This window comes from Spinacia oleracea, chromosome 4 (genome assembly GCF_020520425.1).
Source record: "Spinacia oleracea cultivar Varoflay chromosome 4, BTI_SOV_V1, whole genome shotgun sequence".
Classification (NCBI taxonomy): Eukaryota; Viridiplantae; Streptophyta; class Magnoliopsida; order Caryophyllales; family Amaranthaceae; genus Spinacia; species Spinacia oleracea.
Genome location: NC_079490.1, coordinates 6,945,447 through 6,967,352, shown reverse-complemented (window position 1 = coordinate 6,967,352; position 21,906 = coordinate 6,945,447). Strand labels below are relative to the sequence as shown.

General features: G+C 36.9%; 1 protein-coding gene across 1 annotated transcript; it reads right to left on the bottom strand.

The window, feature by feature from the left end:
* Nucleotides 1-14,722: 14,722 nt before the first annotated feature.
* On the bottom strand, nucleotides 14,723-15,458 carry LOC110776870 (uncharacterized). Its single transcript, XM_021981432.1, has 2 exons — nucleotides 15,182-15,458; nucleotides 14,723-15,045 (listed from the first exon to the last, which is right to left on the bottom strand). Exons 1-2 carry the CDS (start codon nucleotides 15,456-15,458, stop codon nucleotides 14,723-14,725), a joined length of 600 nt encoding a protein of 199 aa, XP_021837124.1.
* Nucleotides 15,459-21,906: the final 6,448 nt, after the last annotated feature.

Here is a 21,906-nt window from a genome sequence, read left to right as displayed (position 1 = left end):
TGCCCTTGGTCCAAGTATGCATTCTATGATAAGTCTAATAAATGCGGTTCTGTATTAATTAACAAGTTAATAATTCAGTGAGATCAAGTGAGCTGAATGCCTAGCTAGAGGCCGCTTCAGTTCAAGTGGAATTAATGATATTAATCCACAGCTTACTCTTGACTGAACCCGTAGGGTCACACAAATAGTACGTAAACGGATCAAGTATTTAATGGCATTAAATACTCCATCTATGAATATTCGGAATCGACGGATCTTGGTTTCAGTGGGAGCTGAGATCGTCACAAGCAAGAAATTAATACTCCGGAAACGATGATATTGCCGGAAACGGAAATATGGATCGTATCGGAAATATAAATATTATCCAAGTCGTAGATGTTGCCGGAAACGGAAACATGGTACGTATCGGAAAATATTATCGGAAATGGAAATATTGCCAGAATCGGAAATATTGCCGGAAACGGAAATATTGTCAGAATCGGAAATATTATCGGAATCGGAAAATAATTCCGGAAACGGAAATATTAAATATTTGTTCGAAACGGAAATTAATTCCGGAATCGAAAATATTAAATATTGTTCGTATTGGAAATGAATTCCGGAATCGGAAATTTAATCGGAAGCGTATCGTACGAATAAGCATCGGACAAGGCCTGCCGGACGAGGGCCCAGCACGAAGCCAGGCCATCGCCCAGCAAGCCAAGCGCGCCACACGAACAGCCAAGGCCACGCCAGGCCCAGCGCAAGGCCAGGCCCAGCAGGCCGTGGCAGCGCGCGCAGCGCGCGCAGGAGCTACGTGGGCTTGTAGCTCGCGTAGGCCTCGATGCGTGGGCTGCTGCTCGCACGCACGCGCATGGGCGGCCCATCGTGGCTGCCGTGTGTGTGTGCGTAAGTGTTTGTGTTCATGCACGATTCCTAAAACATGCAGAGTTCGGTTAATGATTAAATTCCTAATTCTATTAGATAAATTAATTAAATTAGAGTTCTTGTAGGATTCTAGGTTTAATTAATTTGTATCTGAATAGGATTCCAATTCCCTTTCCATACCCCTATAAATATGTGGCCTGGGTTCACAATTTATGACGAGTTTCAAAGTATTCAAAGTGATTTTTTGAGAGAAAAATTCAATCACACATCTTGCTCAAAAGTGCCGAAAATTCTAGTACCTTAAGGGCGATTCTAGTTGGTCAATCTTAAGGCGGATCCGGACGTGCTGTGGACTATCTACGGAGGGACGACACTTGGAGTCCTAAAGACTTGTTCTTGCTCGGTTCGGGCGCAGCTAGGGAGGGCACGCAACAAAGAGTATGCATCTAAATTATGCTATATGATTATGTGTAAATAATATGTAATCCTGGGTTAATGGTTGTTTCCGCATGATTTATGTAATATCATATGTATCATAACCTAACAAGAGATGTCTATTCTTTAAAGCCACTTCTAAAGTCCTTAAAGAATAAGTTCGGATTTTCTGAAGCACTTCGAAAAGCATCCGGAATGTCCGTTTATGTTTGTTGTTCGCCTCGAAAACTTTCGAGGTCTATTTTCTCCCGCTTGTCATTTTGGAAACGAATCTCCAAAAGGACATAATTTCGAGCAAACAAATATTATGTTCTCAAAAATTCGTGGTAGAAACAATACCCTTGTGTCTCATTTGAATAAATCACTATGAAACATATATCTATACTTGGGCCTTAGTTTGTCGAATGACAAACACTAAGCTCCCACTGAGTTTTGCAACTCTCTAGATATATTTTATGAAAAGTTATTCTGAAATTACTTTTCAATAGCTTTGACGAATTTGGTTTAGTTTGGTGGTAGTTGAGCATTTTGTTTTAGAAATTATAGGAAAAGTCTTTATGATTCATCATTAATTGAATCAAGTACTAATTGACTTCGATTATTCCAACTAAGATATGCCACATCTTATGGACCTAGATTGTGAAATTACAACACACAATCATTGATGATCATATTTGGTCTCAAGTAATTATCAACATGATCTAACCTAGATCTTTATGATTTCTTGCCAAGTGGATTTTATACTTCTGAATCTTTGAACTAGCCAAACAGATTCAACTTATATCACATTTGAGTAAATAAACCTATATTCACTCAAATCCATGTGAAATAATAAAGTCATAAAATCTTTCTTTAACTTTGAACTCTATTGTCTAGGCGTTCTAACAATAGTTCATATCTTTTGTTACTTTCAACAAGTAAGACTAGTTTGTCTTAAAATGATCTAGAAATCAATCAACTTTCAAAAGTCCATCAAAATAGAGCTTTTGAATGTTAACTTGTTGATATGGTCTAAGCAACAATGCCAAAGATTAGTGGAACTCAAATCAAGGGTTTGATTTGAACCTAGTAAAGTTTTTATTTTTAAAGAGTTGTTTGTTTTAATCAAGCATATTGACTCAACCCGTAAATGACCATTTCATTCAAATAAACAAACAAACATTGTTTTTGTTCTTCTGAATGTGAGTCTTTCTGTGTTTGAAACAGAAATTTAGGTATGCTGATTATGGAACAAAATATCCATTAAGTTCCAGCCTTTGAAAGGACTTAAAACAAACTAGATGACCCTACAACTAATGTAGCATTGCCATGCTTCATTTCCCACTTGTAGGTCATTAGTGTAGCCTAGCTTCCATTGTTTGAGTTATTACCGAAGTAAGAACCTCAAGCGGTATATGATACCAAGGAAGTTTGATTGCTAGGTCACTTCTCTTTAAACATAAACTTATAGGTAGAAACGGAATCGTAAATTCCTTTCATTTGTTCCTTGTTTTCCTATTTCTTGTACCCTTTCTTATAGTCTTAAGAATTGAATTCTATAGTGTTGACTTTTATACTTTGTTAGACATGTCCGATGTCACCCCAACAAGGTTCTTACCATTTAATTTATGTTGAATATTAAGTTTCAACTAGATGATCTTACCAGAAGCTTCTAAAGTTCTCTAAGCATCGATCTATTCGAATGTCTAGGGACTAGACTCATTCGGGAATTAAATGGACAAAGATATTAGGTTGTTAACCATTGGTAAAGCTGAGCGTATTAAACTCAATGCTTTATGATCTCAAAACTACATTGTATTTTGAATTCACAAGCACCAATTGGTTTGCCATTCGATTTTGATATTCGAAAACAACCATAAAAGTCGCTAAAAGAAACGTACATTTTAAATTGCTCGCTTTCTCTCATTTCCGTGAATCGTTCTTGGATTCATTACCAATCGAGGACATTTACTGTTACCTTTCTAAAAGGATTTATTGCAGTGCAAGATATTTAATTATAAACAATAATTAAAACATATATTGAAGCATGCAAAGTCTAAACATTTATCATGAATAATAACTTGAAAATGAAAGCAATCATGCAATTTAAACAAGTCATTAGCATTTTATTCGAATTATGTGTTCCGGCAGGTGTGAATAAAATGATTCCAAGACCCTAAAATCATTGAAGAACTAAGCACAGTTTGTCGACTTAATCCTAAAACATCTTAGGTAAGCAAAAGCCTTTTGCTAATAGTCTAGAAACTATTCTTGGTTGATAGGTACGTCTAAGAACTTATTAGGTAAACCTATCGATTTTGCCACGACATAAAAGGACTCCTTACTTATATCGTTGAGTTTCACCAAAACTAACATGTACTCACAATTATTTGTGTACCTTGCCCCTTTAGGACCAATAAGTAACACCTCGCTGAGCGAAAACTATTACTAGATTGATGTAAAGGATATCCAAGCAAGTGTATATTTTGGCATGGCACCCTTTAACTCAATTTTTAAGTTTGGAACTTAAGGCTCTTACTATGTTGGTTAGATTTTAAGTGAACTAAAATCCTTAATAATGCAACATAATCAAGCTTTTGATCTCATGCATTTTAAGACATATTTAAAAGCAATAAATAACTTAAAACATGCATAAGATAAATGTGATCTAGTATGGCCCGACTTCATCTTGAAGCTTTAACTTCAAAGTCCGTCTTGAAAATCTCTGTGGGAGGCACCATTTTCTTCAAATAGGATAAGCTATAACTAATTACAACTATTTGATGGTATGCAGACCATATTTGAATTGAAAAACAACTTTGGTACTTTAGACCAATTACATTCAAATTAATGGTACGCAGACCATATTTTCTATCCTATTTGGGCCATACTAGTCACTTCATAACCTGCAAAACAGATACAATATATACCATTCACCCATTCATTAACATGAATGGCCCACATAGCTGGTTAGTAAAACACATTATGCATCACGTAAATATTTGCAGCAATTAATCAAGGGCACCAATAATCTACCAATTATTCAGTCCTTATTAATTCTAATCAAGTTGTTTTAACCTTAAGGATTTGTAGACCTAATCAAGAGTTTATGACTAAAAAGGGCTCCCACTTAAACCAATAAATTCATATGCTTTACAAATTTTAAACATAAAAATGTATTTCTAGTCTAACCGGAAACATACAAATTTAATTAAAATTTAAAGCTCATATAAATTTATAATTGAATCCAAAATTTAATTTAATTTCAGTCGTATTTAAATTAATTCATGATTTTAATTTTAGTAAAATAATTAGAATAAATAAAATTTATTATAATTACAATATTCAAAATTAAAATCCAAGAAAATAATTTAAATTATTAATTTTAAAATTAATTAAAATTACGTAAACTGAAAATTTCAAATTAAAATTTCAAAACGATCTAATCGCAACGCAACAATCCTACGCAACGCACGCCCATGGGCCACACGCACACAGCCATCGCTGGCTATGTGCGCGCAGCCCATGCGCTGCGTCGCATCGCTGCTGCTCACCATCGCAAGGCATCACGCGAGCTGGTGCTCGCTGCGCGCGCCAGCGCTCGACGCAACAAACATGCTGCCGCAGCCCATCGCTGGGCGCAGCGCTCGTCGCACGTCGCAACAAGCACGCTGCTTGCCATCGCTGGGCGCAGCGCTTGTCGCACGCACAACAAGCACGCTGCACGCCATCGCTGGGCGCAGCGCTTGTCGCACGCACAACAAGCACGCTGCACGCCATCGCTGGGTGCAGCGCTTGTCGCACGCACAATAGCGCTCGCTGCGCGCGAGCGATCGATGCTGGGCGTAGCACTCGTGGCACGCGAGCTTGCGCTCGCTGCGCGCGAGGCTCCGCACGCTTGCGCGAGGCAGTGCGCGCTGTGGCGCAGTTGCTTGCTGCCCACACGCGACTGCTCGTGCCTTGCTCTCGCCCTCGCCCATTCGCCCATCGCACATAGCCCACGATACAAGGCAGGGCTGCTGCCTTGTGCTCGTGCACCATGGCCTTGCTCATTGCATTCGTTCCGCATGGGCGACGAGCTCCCTTGCTCGTCGTCACATGCCCGCACTATACAGCACCCCTTAAGGGTAACACGTAGCGTCCATTGCTTTGTGCGTGCAAGTTATATGAGCGAATCGCATAAAAATTAAAAATTTTATTTTTAAAATTAATGACAAATTAATAAATCATATTAATTTCATAATTTTAGGGCGAAAAATCGAAAATTTATTAATTTATTGATTTCCGATTAACATGGATTCAAGTCTAGGTCATAAAAATTTAAAATTTAACATAAATTTACAATTTTTATGGTGGTTTTTAATCATAGGTATCTAATTAAATTATAACTAATTATGAAAATCAAATTAATTCTAAATTGTTCCAATTTTCAACAAATTAATCATAATTACGAATTAGATTGCATAATTAACAAGGCTAGGCATTCAAACTTGTTAAACATATACAGTAGGTCAATCAAAAATTCAAGATTTATCAACAAGAATCGCAAATATTTAATTTAACATCTTAAATTTACGAAATTTTGCATTCGAAAAACTAAAACCTCCGAAAAGTCATAGTTAGGCTTCGAATTTGAGAATTCTGGGTTCGGCCGAAAAATACTCTTTTTGTCAAAATTTTAGAATGCCTTTTACATGCGGAATTGACACAAAAATCACTCGATTTGGATGAGTAACGAAGAAACTGCCGAAAAACTGCGTACGTATAATTAAATAAACGCAATTTGCAATTAATTAACAATTACGAAAATTAATCACCCCTTTTAATTCTTGCAAATTTGTAATATTTAATCATGTTTATGCAATTTAGATTATGAAAATAATAAGAGGCTCGTGATACCACTGTTAGGTTATGATACACATGACAATTCATAAATCATGCGGAAAAACCATAAAGACAGGAAAACATATTATTTACACATAATCATTTAGCATAGTTTAGATGCATACACTTTGTTGCGTGCCTTCCCTAGCTGCGTCCGAACCGAACAAGAACAAGTCTTTAGGACTCCAAGTGTCGTCCCTCCGTAGATAGTCCACAGCACGTCCGGATCCGCCTTAAGCTTGACAACCTAGGATCGCCCTTAAGGTACTTAGAATTTTCGGCTAGTATAGGCAATTGTATGACTGAATTTTTGCTCTCAAAAATCACTTCGAATACTTGAATACTCTATACAAAATAATGACCCTAGGCCTTTATTTATAGAGGTATGGAAAGGGAATCGTAATCCTATTAGGATACGAATTAATTAAACTAGAATCCTAATAGAATTCTTATTTTAATTAATTCATCCTTTTAGTTTTAGGAAATTAATCATTAGTTGAAACCTGATTGCTTTAGGATTCGTATGGCACACAAACACACACGCACGCACAGCAGCCCACGAGGGGCGCCATGCGCGCGCGTGCAGCCCGCGAGCTCGCATCCCACTGCCACAAGCCCACATGCTGCCGCAGCCTTGGCGCGCGCTGGGCCTGCCTTGCGGTGGGCCTGGCGCAGCCTTGGCTGGTGCGTTTGTGGCGCGCTGGCTTGCTGGGCGATGGCCCGGCTTCGTGTCGGGCCTTCGTCTGGCAGGCCTCGTCCGATGCTAATTCGTACGATACGCTTCCAATTAATTTCCCGATTCCGGAATTCATTTCCGATACGAACAATATTTAATATTTCCGATTCCGGAATTAATTTCCGTTTCGAACAAATATTTAATATTTCCGTTTCCGGAATTATTTTCCGATTCCGATAATATTTCCGATTCTGACAATATTTCCGTTTCCGGCAATATTTCCGATTCCGGCAATATTTCCATTTCCGATAATATTTTCCGATACGTACCATGTTTCCGTTTCCGGCAACATTTACGACTTGGATAATATTCATATTTCCGATACGATCCATATTTCCGTTTCCGGCAATATCATCGTTTCCGGAGCATTCATTTCTTGCCTGTGACGATCTCAGCTCCCACTGAAACCAAGATCCGTCGATTCCGAATATCCATAGATGGAGTATTTAATGCTATTAAATACTTGACCCGTTTACGTACTATTTGTGTGACCCTACGGGTTCAGTCAAGAGTAAGCTGTGGATTAATATCATTAATTCCACTTGAACTGAAGCGGCCTCTAGCTAGGCATTCAGCTCACTTGATCTCACTGAATTATTAACTTGTTAATTAATACTGAACCGCATTTATTAGACTTAATATTATATGCATACTTGGACCAAGGGCACTATTTCCTTCACGAATATCTCCAATGGAGTCTTTCGTGTTTGATTTAGTAAATGCCATTACTTAATCCAAAACAATATTATAAGATCTTTGTAAATAGATCTTAAAACCCAATATGTACTAAGTTTCGCCATGGTCCATCATTGATGAATAATTTCAAATCTAAGTCATTGGCATTTGAATGTTATTTCACAATAGAGAGATATGTGTGTGATACACATAGGACCAATTAAGTTTTACGTACTCCCACTAAACTTCTTATATATCTATAAGAATCATGTACATTTTATGAAACTAAAATACTTATTAGCTTCACTAAAATACAATTCCAATTCCCAATTGCCTGCTTAAATCTGTACTTAGATTTCATAAGCTGGCATTCATTTCAAGCATTATTTGGATCCACAAATCCTATGACATGCCATGTACATAGTTTTCTTCTAACATTTGATTGAGGAATATGTTTTGTCATCCAATTGCCATATGTACCAATATGCAATCATTGCTTGATTTATAGACTAGAGCATTACGATTATGCATGAGGTTTCAACACAATCCATGTCATGAATTTGCTTGTAACCTTTAACAACTAATCTAGCTTTGTGTGTGAACACAATTTCATGTTTGATGGTTTTTATCCTTAAAACAAACTTGCAACCAATAGGTGTGAAACTATTCTTGCAAATCAACAAAATTTCAATTATGTCATCAAAAAATTGAGTATGTTTTATGGCCTCTAACCATTAAAACATTTGAGTCTATATATGGCCTCTAACCATTTTAGGGAATTTGGGTTTCGTCATAGCTTTCTTACAGGTCACAAACTCATTAATCTATGTGATAATAGTTTGACTGCAAGTTGTAGGTTTCTTCACTATCTAATAGAAGAATCTCATAGTTTCAGTGACTTGAACTCTATGCCTACTTGGGTATAGAACATCAAACAATAGAATATCAATAGCCACTTGAAAGTTCTTTGAATATTTTGTTCTCCTTGAAGCACTTGTAAAGTCTTCTAAGAGATGTCTTATTCTTTAAAGCCACTTCTAAAGTCCTTAAAGAATACATGTTCGGGTTTTCTAAAGAACTTCGAAAAGCCTTCTGAATGTCCGTTTATGTTTGTTGTTCGCCTCGAAGACTTTCGAGGTCTATTTTCTCCTACTTGTCATTTCGGAAACGAATCTCCAAAAGGACATTATTTCGAGCAAACAAACATTATGTTCTCAAAAATACGTGGTAGAAACAATACCCTTGTGTCTCATTTGAATAAATCACAATGAAACATATATCTATACTTGGGCCTTAGTTTGTCGAATGACAAATACTAAGCTCCCACTGAGTTTAGGAACTCTTTAGATATATTATGAAAAGATATTTTGAAATTACTTTTCAATAGCTTTGACGAATTTAGTTTAGTTTGGTGGTAGTTGAGCATTTTGTTTTTAGAAATTATAGGAAAAGTCTTTATGATTCATCATTGATCGAATCAAGTACTAATTGACTTCGATCATTCCAACTTAGATATGCCATATCTTATGGAGCTAGATCGTGAATTTGCAACACACAATCATTGATGATCATTCTAGACTCAAGTAATCATCAACATGATCTGACCTAGATCTTTATGATTCCTTGCCAAGTGGATTTTATACTTCTGAATCTTTGAACTAGCCAAACAGATTCAAACTTATATCACATTGAGTAAATAAACCAATATGCACTCAAAACCATGTGAAATAATAAAGTCATAAAATCTTTCTTTAGCTTTGAACTCTATTGTCTAGGCGTTCTAACAATAGTTCATATCTTTTGTTACTTTCAACAAGTAAGACTAGCTTGTCTTGAATTGATCTAGAAATCAATCAACTTTCAAAAGTTCATCAAAATAGAGCTTATGAATGTTAACTTGTTGATATGGTCTAACCAACAATGCTAAAGGTTAGTGGAACTCGAATCAAGAGATTGATTTGAACCTAGTAAAGTTCTTATTGTTAAAGAGTTGTTTGTTTTAATCAAGCATATTGACTCAACCCGTAAATGACCATTTCATTCAAATAAACAAACAAACATTGTTTTTGTTCTTCTTGAATGTGAGTCTTTCTGTGTTCGAAGCAGAATTTTAGGTATGCTGATTATGGAACAAAATAGCCATTAAGTTCCAGCCTTTGAAAGGACTTAAAACAAACTAGATGACCCTACAACTAATGTAGCATTGCCATGCTTCATTTCCCACTTGTAGGCCATTAGTGTAGCCTAGCTTCCATTGTTTGAGTTATTACCGAAGTAAGAACCTCAAGCGGTATATGATACCAAGGAAGTTTGATTGCTAGGTCACTTCTCTTTAAACATAAACTTATAGGTAGAAACAGAATCGTAAATTCCTTTCATTTCCACTCTAGTGTTGACTTTTATATTTTGTTAGATATGTCCAATGTCACTCCAACAAGGTTCTTTTCATTTAATTTATGTTGAATATTCTGTTTCAACTAGATGATCTTACCAGAAGCTTCTAAAGTTCTCTAAGCATCGATCTATTCGAATGTCTAGGGAATAGACTCATTCGAGAATTAAATGGACAAAGATTTTAGGTTGTTAACCATTGGTAAAGCTGAGCGTTTAAACTCAATGCTTTATGATCTCAAAACTACATCGTATTTTTGAATCCACAAGCACCAATCGGTTCGCCATTCGATTTTGATATTCGAAAACAACCATAAAAGTCGATATAAGAAACGTACATTTTAAATTGCTCACTTTCTCTCTTTTCCGTGAATCGTTCTTGGATTCACTACCAATCGAGGAAATTTACTGTTACCTTTCTAAAAGGATTTACTGCAGTGCGAGATATTTAATTATAAACAATAATTAAAACATACATTGAAGCATGCAAAGTCTAAACATTTATCATGAATAATAACTTGAAAATTAAAGCAACCATGCAATTCAAACAAGTTATTGGCATTTTATTCGAATTTATTGTTCCGGCAGATGTGAATAAAATGATTCCAAAATCCTAAAATCATTGAAGAATTAAGCACAGTTTGTCGACTTAATCCTAAAACATCTTAGGTAAGCAAAAGCCTTTTGCTAATAGTCTAGAAACTATTCTTGGTTGATAGGTACGTCTAAAAACTTATTAGGTAAACCTATCGATTTTGCCACGACATAAAAGGACTCCTTACTTATATCGTTGAGTTTCACCAAAACTAACATGTACTCACAATTATTTGTGTACCTTGCCCCTTTAGGACCAATAAGTAACACCTCGCTAAGCGAAAACTATTACTAGATTGATGTAAAGGATATCCAAGCAAGTGTATATTTTGGCATGGCACCTTTTAACTCAATTTTTAAGTTTGGAACTTAAGGCTCTTACTATGTTGGTTAGATTTTAAGTGAACTAAAATCCTTAATCATGCAACATAATCAAGCTTTGATCTCATGCATATTTAAGACATATTTAAAAGCAATAAATAACTTAAAACATGCATATGATAAATGTGATCTAGTATGGCCCGACTTCATCTTGAAGCTTCAACTTCAAAGTCCGTCTTGAAAATCTCTGTGGGAGGCACCATTTTCTTCAAATAGGATAAGCTATAATTAAAACTAATTACAACTATTTGATGGTACGCAGACCATATTTGAATTGAAAAACAATTTTGGTACTTTAGACCAATTACATTCAAATTAATGGTACGCAGACCATATTTTCTATCCTATTTGGGCCATACTAGTCACTTCATAACCTGCAAAACAGTACATATACAATATATACCATTCACCCATTCATTATCATGAATGGCCCACATAGCTGGTTAGTAAAACACATCATGCATCACATAAACATTTGCAGCAATTAATCAAGGGCACCAATAATCTATCAATTATTCAGTCCTTATTAATTCTAATCAAGTTGTTTTAACCTTAAGGATTTGTAGACCTAATCAAGAGTTTATGACTAAAAGGGCTCCCACTTAAACCAATAAATTCATATGCTTTACTAATTTTAAACATAAAAATGTATTTCTAGTCTAACCGGAAACATACAAATTTAATTAAAATTTAAAGCTCATATAAATTTATAATTGAATCCACAAATTTAATTTATTTTCAGTTGTATTTAAATTAATTCATGATTTTAATTTTAGTAAAATAATTAGAATAAATAAAATTTATTATAATTACAATATTCAAAATTAAAATCCAAGAAAATAATTTAAATCATTAATTTTAAAATTAATTAAAATTACGTAAACTGAAAATTTCAAATTAAAATATTAAAACGATCTAATCGTGACGCAACATCACCACGCAACGCACAGCCATAGGCCACACGCACACAGCCATCGCTGGCCATGTGCGCGCAGCCCATGCGCTGCGTCGCCTCGCTGCTGCTCACCATCGCAAGTCGCGCGCCAGCGCTCGTCGCAACAAGCACGCTGCTCACCATCGCTGGGCGTAGCGCTCGTCGCACGTGCACGCTGCTCACCATCGCTGGGCGCAGCGCTCGTCGCACGCTTGCGCGAGGCAGTGCGCGCTGTGGCGCAGCTCGCTTGCTGCCCACACGCGACTGCTCGTGCCTTGCTCTCGCCCTTGCCCATGCGCCCATCGCACACAGCCCACGACACAAGGCAGGGCTGCTGCCTTGTGCTCGTGCACCATGCCCTTGCTCGCTGCATTCGTACCGCATGGGCGACGAGCTCCCTTGCTCGTCGTCGCATCCCCGCACTATACAGCACCCCTTAAGGGTAACACGTAGCGTCCATTGCTTTGTGCGTGCAAGTTATATGAGCGAATCGCATAAAAATTAAAATTTTTATTTTTAAAATTAATGACAAATTAATAAATCATATTAATTTCATAATTTTAGGGCGAAAAATCGAAAATTTATTAATTTATTGATTTCCGATTAACATGGATTCAAGTCTAGGTCATAAAAATTTAAAATTTAACATAAATTTACAATTTTTATGGTGGTTTTTAATCATAGGTATCTAATTAAATTATAACTAATTATGAAAATCAAATTAATTCTAAATTATTCCAATTTTCAACAAATTAATCATAATTACGAATTAGATTGCATAATTAACAAGGCTAGGCATTCAAACTTGTTAAACATATACAGTAGGTCAATCAAAAATTCAAGATTTATCAACAAGAATCGCAAATATTTAATTTAACATCTTAAATTTACGAAATTTTGCATTCGAAAAACTAAAACCTCCGAAAAGTCATAGTTAGGCTTCGAATTTGAGAATTCTGGGTTCGGCCGAAAAATACTCTGTTTGTCAAAATTTTAGAATGCCTTTTACATGCGGAATTGACACAAAAATCACTCGATTTGGATGAGTAACGAAGAAACTGCCGAAAAACTGCGACCGTATAATTAAATAAACGCAATTTGCAATTAATTAACAATTACGAAAATTAATCACCCCTTTTAATTCTTGCAAATTTGTAATATTTAATCATGTTTATGCAATTTAGATTATGAAAATAATAAGAGGCTCGTGATACCACTGTTAGGTTATGATACATATGACAACTCATAAATCATGCGGAAAAACCATAAAGCCAGGAAAACATATTATTTACACATAATCATTTAGCATAGAATAGATGCATACATGTTGTAGCGTGCCTTCCCTAGCTGCTTCCGAACCGAACAAGAACAAGTCTTTAGGACTCCAAATGTCGTCCCTCCGTAGATAGTCCACAGTACGTCCGGATCCGCCTCAAGTTAGACCAACTAGAATCGCCCTTAAGGTGCTTGGGAATTTTCGGCTATGTGTTTGCAAGTGTATGGCTGATTTTTATTTCAAAAACTTACCCTTTGAATACTTCAATCGTACCCATAAATTGTGACCCTAGGCACCTATTTATAGGGGTATGGAAAAGGAATTGTAATCCTACTAGGATGTGGATTTGCTAGTTAGAATCTTATTATGACTCTAAATAACAAAATCAATCTATTAGGATTAGGATTTAATCTTTGCACGAACTCTAATAGAATTAGGATTCCCGCACAAGCATTGCACGAGCCGTGCACCCGCGCAAGCCTTTCGGCCCACGACAGGCGCACAACGCTTGCCCACGCTGCTGTGCTCTCGCGCGCGCGCGCCCTTGGCTGGGCTTGGCCTTGCGCTGGGCCTGGTCGAGGCGTGCGTTGGTGCGTGCGGCTCGCTGGGCGATGGCCTGGCTTCGTGCTGGGCCTTCGTCTAGCGGGCCTCGTCCGATGCTAATTCGTACGATACGCTTCCGATTAAATTCCTGATTCCGGAATTCATTTCCGATACGAACAATATTTAATATTTCCGATTCCGGAATTAATTTCCGTTTCGAACAAATATTTAATATTTCCGTTTCCGGAATTATTTTCTGATTCCGATAATATTTCCGATTCTGACAATATTTCCGTTTCCGGCAATATTTCCGATTCCGGCAATATTTCCATTTCCGATAATATTTTCCGATACGTACCATGTTTCCGTTTCCGGCAACATCTACGACTTGGATAATATTTATATTTCCGATACGATCCATATTTCCGTTTCCGGAAATATCATCGTTTCCGGAGTATTCATTTCTTGCTTGTGACGATCTCAGCTCCCACTGAAACCAAGATCCGTCGATTCCGAATATCCATAGATGGAGTATTTAATGCCGTTAAATACTTGATCCGTTTACGTACTATTTGTGTGACCCTACGGGTTCAGTCAAGAGTAAGTTGTGGATTAATATCATTAATTCCACTTGAACTGAAGCGGCCTCTAGCTAGGCATTCAGCTCACTTGATCTCACTGAATTATTAACTTGTTAATTAATACTGAACCGCATTTATTAGACTTAACATTGAATGCATACTTGGACCAAGGGCATTATTTCCTTCAAGACCTCCCTTGAAAAAACGCAGCTGAAGGTGCAACGTTTCTGCTTGCTTCTGACAGAGGCAACAAATACGATCAGTAGGCACTCCCCAATTAAGTAATCTGTCTTTTGTAGTGAGTCTATTCTGTAACGCAAGCCAAACAATGAAAGCACTCTTTGGACTCGCTTTGCTGTTACATATGATTCTCTTCCACTCCACCTGGTTCCCATTGTCCCTCAAAGACCTATACATTTTCTGCACTTTAAACTTACCATATCTTCCTACTTTGCCATATCTTCCTTAAAAGTCCAAGTGAGTCCACTAGGAATAGACATGGACCAAAAATCCTTCTGCTTGATGTAGTATATGTGCACCCATTTAATCCATAGCCGATCTTGTTTCAAAGATAAAGCCCAACAATGCTTGATCACTGCTGCCTTATTCCAAATAGTAAGGTCTTTCAGGTTCCACCCACCACATACCTTAGGCAAGCACATCTGGTCCCAAGCTACAGGGGCCCTTCTTGAATTTGAATCACCACCTGTCCAGTGGAACACCCTGTTCCTCTGAATTTCTTTCATCACCTTCTTAGGCATTACGAACCCTGCCTGCATAAGAAAGTAGCTTAGCAGACCAACTTCGAATTCTAGCTATTGTCCTTTCAATCAAAGGTTTGCAGTATGTGTAACTCAGTTTTCTTGTAGTCAAAGGGACTCCTAGGTACTTAAAGGGTAAAGTACCTTTGGGAATTCCCAAAGTCTCAACAATATGATTTCCCTCTGTATCTGAAATCCCAGCCACATAGACTTCACTTTTATGAAGATTGGCAACCAAACCTGATGCTTCAGAGAACTTATTAAACGCATCAAACATCACTTTAACTGAATCAGCTTTACAGAACATCAGCAGATCGGCTGCGAACATCAAATGAGTGACTCCTAACTTCTGGCATCTTGGATGGAGTTTGAAAGCAGTAGAACTAGAAACAACTTCTAAGCAATGAGACAGATATTCCATATCCAAAGCAAAAAGGAAGAGAGACATCAGGTTGCCTTATCTTAACCCTTTCCTTGCAGGTATAGGGGTGGTAGGAAACCCTTTAACCAAAATAGAATAAGAGGTCGTGGACAGACATTGCATAATCCAGTACACAAAGCAAGAAGGGAAACCCAACTCATGAAGCATAGTTTGTAAAAAAGGCCATTCAAGGGAGTCATATGCCTTTTTCAAGTCTACCTTGATCATACGTCCGGGGGTCACATTTTTCCTATAATAGCATTTTATGAGTTCAGAGGCTAATAAAATGTTATCAGAAATGAATCTCCCTGGGAACAATTGACAACATCACCAACCACCAACTCCATCCTTGAAGTCAGAATTTTTGAGATGAGTTTATAAATCACCGAACAACACGCTATAGGCCTGAGTCCTGCACACTAGAAGCATTCTGAATTTTTGGAATTAAAGTAACTACTGTGTTGACCACTTGCTTGAGTAACTGATCTGTCTCAAAGAATTCTTTAATTGCATCATAAATGCCATCCTTTATCACATCCCAAGCCTCGAGGAAGAACAGACTATTAAACCCATCCAACCCCGGAGCCTTGTCAATATCAATATCCTTAAGAGCATTATCAATTTCTAGATTAGAAATTGGTCTGACAGGGCTTTCAGCAGCTTCTGAAGTCAATTGATTTCCTTTCCTAACAACTGTAATATCAACTCCTTGCAAGGTTGAAACCAATTAAGGCCTTGTAAAAACCCCCAATTTCCTTCTTAATGTCATCATCAGAAGTCAGCTTAGTACTGAAGAATCAAACAGAACATCGATACTATTCTTGGCATTCCTCTCTTTCACAGCACTAAAGAAGAATTTGGAGTTGGAATCGCCCAGTTGTAGCCATTGCACCCTTGATTACTGCCTATAAGCACTTTCTTGCACTTTTGAGAACCTTTTAAGCATAGCAGTTGTAGTCCTCTCATTCTCTTGAAGCAACAAATCAGTGTGATTATTAGTGAGCTGGGAGTCTGGGATTGAATTATCTCCAAGTCACCTCTAAGAATATTTATCCTTTCATCAAGTCTTGCAAATTCCCTCTGGTGCAAGGATTTCAATCTAGTTTTAACAGCATTAAGTCTCTGCCAAACTTGATAATTGCAGTACCTGCAACCTGAGTGTGCCAACCCTCCATCTCATATTGATATTCCTGTTTGGAGAAAAACACGGGTATTAAGAAATTGCATGTGTGTGAGAAAAATAATCATTGTTGTGTACTTTTATGGGGAAGGGGAGAAAATAAAGGATTGTTTAATGAAAAAGTGCAAAAGCTAGTGGATGTGCAGATTAGTGGGCGGAAAGAAGCAAGTGTTTGTAAGAAAAAAATAATCATGTTTTATGGAAAAGTGGGAAAAATTTATGGCTTAAAATAGAGCAGGAAACGTTTTATGGATGTCCTTATTAAGAAAACAAGATAATATGAAATAGAGGGAGTACCAATTTACTGCGCTAGTCATGCGTGGGTGTATTTTTTCAACCATTTGATGTTACTGATGTGATACTTTTTTTACTAGTGTGGTATCGGAGGCCCCCTTGTGGATTCTTGTGGAGAACTTGTTGGCATCAACTTTTATGACGAAAAAGATGCTCCCTACCTTCCAGTTTGTCTTGTCTCGAAATGTTGGCATCATATTCAGAGATACAAGTATGTGTTCATCATTCCTCTTTTTAGTATGTGTTCATTATCTCTCTTCTTTTAGCATGTTAACCTGTTTGAATTGCATTCTTATGTTTTAGGGGTCCTTTGGTTCAACAAATTGGAATGGTATGGGTTTCCAGGGAGGTATGGATTGACGTCCCCATTACTAAGCAGTAGTTTAACAACGATTGTCGTTCTTCTTAAAATCTGGATATGAAATGGGCGGGGACGTGGGGTAATTATTAAAGGGGAGCGAATGGTGATGGTTACAAAATTCAAGGGATATTTTACAAGTTGTATGTCGCATGAGAAAATTATACAATAAGAAGAGAAGGATTTCACATAATTTTAATTGTTTTGATCATTCCCGATCTAATGGTCTCTCTCTAACATATTGTTGTGAAGAACTAGCTCTTTACACATATTGTTGGGGGTAGAATTAGCTCTCCAATTTCTTTCTCCTGGAGAGGCACTTGGAGAGCTCTTTCCATTGCACACTAATGCTCTTACACACTAATGCTTTGTCACTCAAATAAAGCAGTAATGCGTAATACAGAGTATATAGTATATACTAATGCGTTACCCTTAAACTTTACAAAACAAATAAGGTTTTATTTTTCTGCAACCTGAATTTTATTTTAATATTGCTTTTAGTCCCCCATATCTTCTATTTCCCCAATTCCCACTTGAAGGATCGGATACTCAAACCAATATCCCCAACCTCAGCTAAAATAGATGTGTGAGTGACTTCAAGGGAAGTTTGGTATGACCGCATGAGGAGGTAGGAATTAAGGGGATAAAAGCATAATATTACCGGGATCCATTTGAGTATTTTCTAAGATCCGTCTCTTGAAGAAATAATTATCAACAAGCATCTAATTACTGGTCATTAATGAATTCCAATAACAGGAAAGTCATTCACCCTTTTCTTGGTTGGAGACTTAGTGCTATTCTACAACTTGAAAATTGGCGTCGTGAGAAGATCTACTATAAACACCGAATACTTACTGGTCTTCTGGTGGATAAGGTTTGACTTTTGGCTTTTCTGCCGTCTTTTGTAGCTTAATTTTCTTTTTCATGTTAAATTGACATGATCACATGAATCAGGTAGAACGCGGATCACCTGCAAACCTCTATGGAGTTAGTGATGGTGATATTATTATTGAATTTTGTGGTGAACCTGTTGCATATTTACCTCAGGTATGAGTTACATATTCATTATTCGTTTAACTTTGGCTTGAGAAATGAGAAGTCTGACCTTAGATACATCAAAATTTCGGTTTGGATGACTTTTAAAGAGTCCCACTGAAGAACTTTGTTTTATCAGTCGGAACCTCATAATCCGAATCACTAGCATCTCTTACTTGCACATTGACACCTATGTTGCTTTGTTGTTAATGGCAGTGTGCTAAAGTTCTTTTCGACAAGTCAAAATTTTTGAAGGACCCCTATTTCAGGCCGGAACTAACTTTTGAGGTGAATTAAATTAAAATTACTAGATAATCATTGTCTTATTTCATTGTTCATGATTGATGACTTAATGTGGTATTGAATTGTTAAAATCAGGTTAGTATACTCCGTGGAGAAGTTGTGAAATGTCTCACCATTTACACTGATCGGACAGTAAGGCGATGCAATTTTAACCGGTAGAAACACTTGTTTGTTTGACCTCTATGTGTATAGAATTTGTAGTCACGTTGCAAGGATCTTAAAGAGACTGCATTTTGTGCTGATTTTGTCCAATTGTATGTTTCAGGTGGCCATTGCCAAAGGTGGATAGGAAAGGGATACCAATGTAAGTTCCTTTGTTCCCTTTTTTTCCATTTCTTTCTTCAAATTTCATATGTGATCAGTGGCAGAACCACTGTGAAACAAGGCCCGCCCATTTTTTTTTTAAAAAAAAATCGTTATACCTTGTATTTATTAGAAAAAGTAAATTAATACGGATTATATAATGATTGAATTAACATGTCGACACCCCGACTTAAAAACCTTGCCCCCACCACTGTCTGTGATGTTCAGTTGCGTCTTTAATGGTTTGTGGTTTCATGGTTTTCTGATTTGGATTTGATTTTGCAGATATAAAAATCAGGACCTAATTATGGCTTCATCTGTGATTAGTATTTAAATTCTAGGAGAGTAGAACTGCAGTTTTCAGGTTGGGTATATGTTTGGAACTTCTTTGATGCTTTTGATTTTGATACGGCAGTTCGTGTTGATTCAGCTTATAGAGCTCGCATATGGTTAAGTGTTCTCCTATGTGTTATGCAAATATGCAATGCATCAAAATGCTGCTGCTATCTATGAGGAAAGTCAAGTCTCTTCCATATTTGGACTTTTACTTCCTCTAATGTAAATACAGAGTGGTGTCGATCAGTATAAAAACTTATATACGACGGTCTTATACTCTTATGTGTACATGACTAACTTCTAACCAATAGTTGTACTTTCTAATCAAATAACTAGTGTGTGGCATGGGCGATGCCCCGGTTGCTACATTCAATACTTAAGATTTTAGATTTTTCTTGAGCTCAATATTTGACCAAAATACATGTATTTCATAAAGTGAAAATATCCATGAGGTTCGTTAATTACAAAGACACACTACGTCATTTATCATGCTAAGTAATTTTTCAATGTTTTTCATGTTTTAATGCTATAATTGTCATTACTTTTTTTAAAATAGTCCAAAGAAAATAAAATGTCATGTAAAAATTTAGTTGTGTTAAGACTTATGTTAACATTTATTTATAAATTAATGTGAATAAATAAACCACAATTGGTGGTTGGTTAAGATGGTAATGATGAAGGAAATAATGCCCTTGGTCCAAGTATGCATTCAATGTTAAGTCTAATAAACGCGGTTCAGTATTAATTAACAAGTTAATAATTCAGTGAGATCAAGTGAGCTGAATGCCTAGCTAGAGGCCGCTTCAGTTCAAGTGGAATTAATGATATTAATCCACAGCTTACTCTTGACTGAACCCGTAGGGTCACACAAATAGTACGTAAACGGATCAAGTATTTAATGGCATTAAATACTCCATCTATGGATATTCGGAATCGACGGATCTTGGTTTCAGTGGGAGCTGAGATCGTCACAAGGCAAGAAATGAATACTCCGGAAACGATGATATTGCCGGAAACGGAAATATGGATCGTATCGGAAATATAAATATTATCCAAGTCGTAGATGTTGCCGAAAACGGAAACATGGTACGTATCGGAAAATATTATCGGAAATGGAAATATTGCCGGAATCGGAAATATTGCCGGAAACGGAAATATTGTCAGAATCGGAAATATTATCGGAATCGGAAAATAATTCCGAAAACGGAAATATTAAATATTTGTTCGAAACGGAAATTGATTCCGGAATCGGAAATATTGAATATTATTCGTATCGGAAATGAATTCCGGAATCGGGAAATTAATCGGAAGCGTATCGTACGAATTAGCATCGGACGAGGCCTGCCAGACGAAGGCCCAGCACGAAGTCGGGCCATCGCCCAGCAAGCCAGCGCGCCACAAACGCACCAGCCAAGGCTGCGCCAGGCCCACCGCAAGGCAGGCCCAGCGCGCGCCAAGGCTACGGCAGCGTGTGGGCTTGCGACAGTGGGCTGCGAGCTCGCGGGCTGCGCGCGCGCGCATGGCGCCCCTCGTGGGCTGCTGTGTGTGCGTGTGTGTTTGTGTGCTACTCGAATCCTAAAGCTACCGGGATTTGTCATATGATTAAATCTAATCCTAAAAGATTTAGTTTATTTAATTAGAGTCCTAGTAGGATTATAATTAAATAAATTAGTATCCTAATAGGATTCCAAATCCTTTTCCATAACTCTATAAATAGGTGCCTAGGGTCACATATTTACATCGAGAATTCAAGTATTCAAAGTGAGTTTTTGAGAGCAAAATTCAGTCATACAATTGCCTATAAAGTGCCGAAAATTCTAAGTACCTTAAGGGCGATCCTAGTTGGTCAAGCTTAAGGCGGATCCGGACGTGCTGTGGACTATCTACGGAGGGACGACATTTGGAGTCCTAAAGACTTGTTCTTGTTCGGTTCGGGCGCAGCTAGGGAAGGCACGCAACAAAGTGTATGCATCTAAACTATGCTAAATGATTATGTGTAAATAATATGCTTTCCTGGATTTATGGTTTTTCCGCATGATTTATGTTTTGTCATATGAATCATAACCTAACAGTGGTATCACGAGCCTCTTATTATTTTCATAATCTAAAATTGCATGAACATGGTTAAATATTACAAATTTGCAAGAATTAAAAGGGGTGATTAATTTTCGTAATTGTTAATTAATTGCAAATTGCGTTTATTTAATTATACGTACGCAATTTTTCGGCAGTTTCTTCGTTACTCATCCAAATCGAGTGATTTTTGTGTCAATTCCGCATGTAAAAGGCATTCTAAAATTTTGACAAAACCAGTATTTTTCTGCCGAACCCAGAATTCTGAAATTCGAAGCCTAACTATGACTTTTCGGAGGTTTTAGTTTTTCGAATGCAAAATTTCGTAAATTTAAGATGTTAAATTAAATATTTGCGATTCTTGTTGATAAATCTTGAATTTTTGATTGACCTACTGTATATGTTTAACAAGTTTGAATGCCTAGCCTTGTTAATTATGCAATCTAATTTGTAATTATGATTAATTTGTTGAAAATTAGAATAATTTAGAATTAATTTGATTTTCATAATTAATTATAATTTAATTAGATATCTATGATTAAAAACCACCATAAAAATTGTAAATT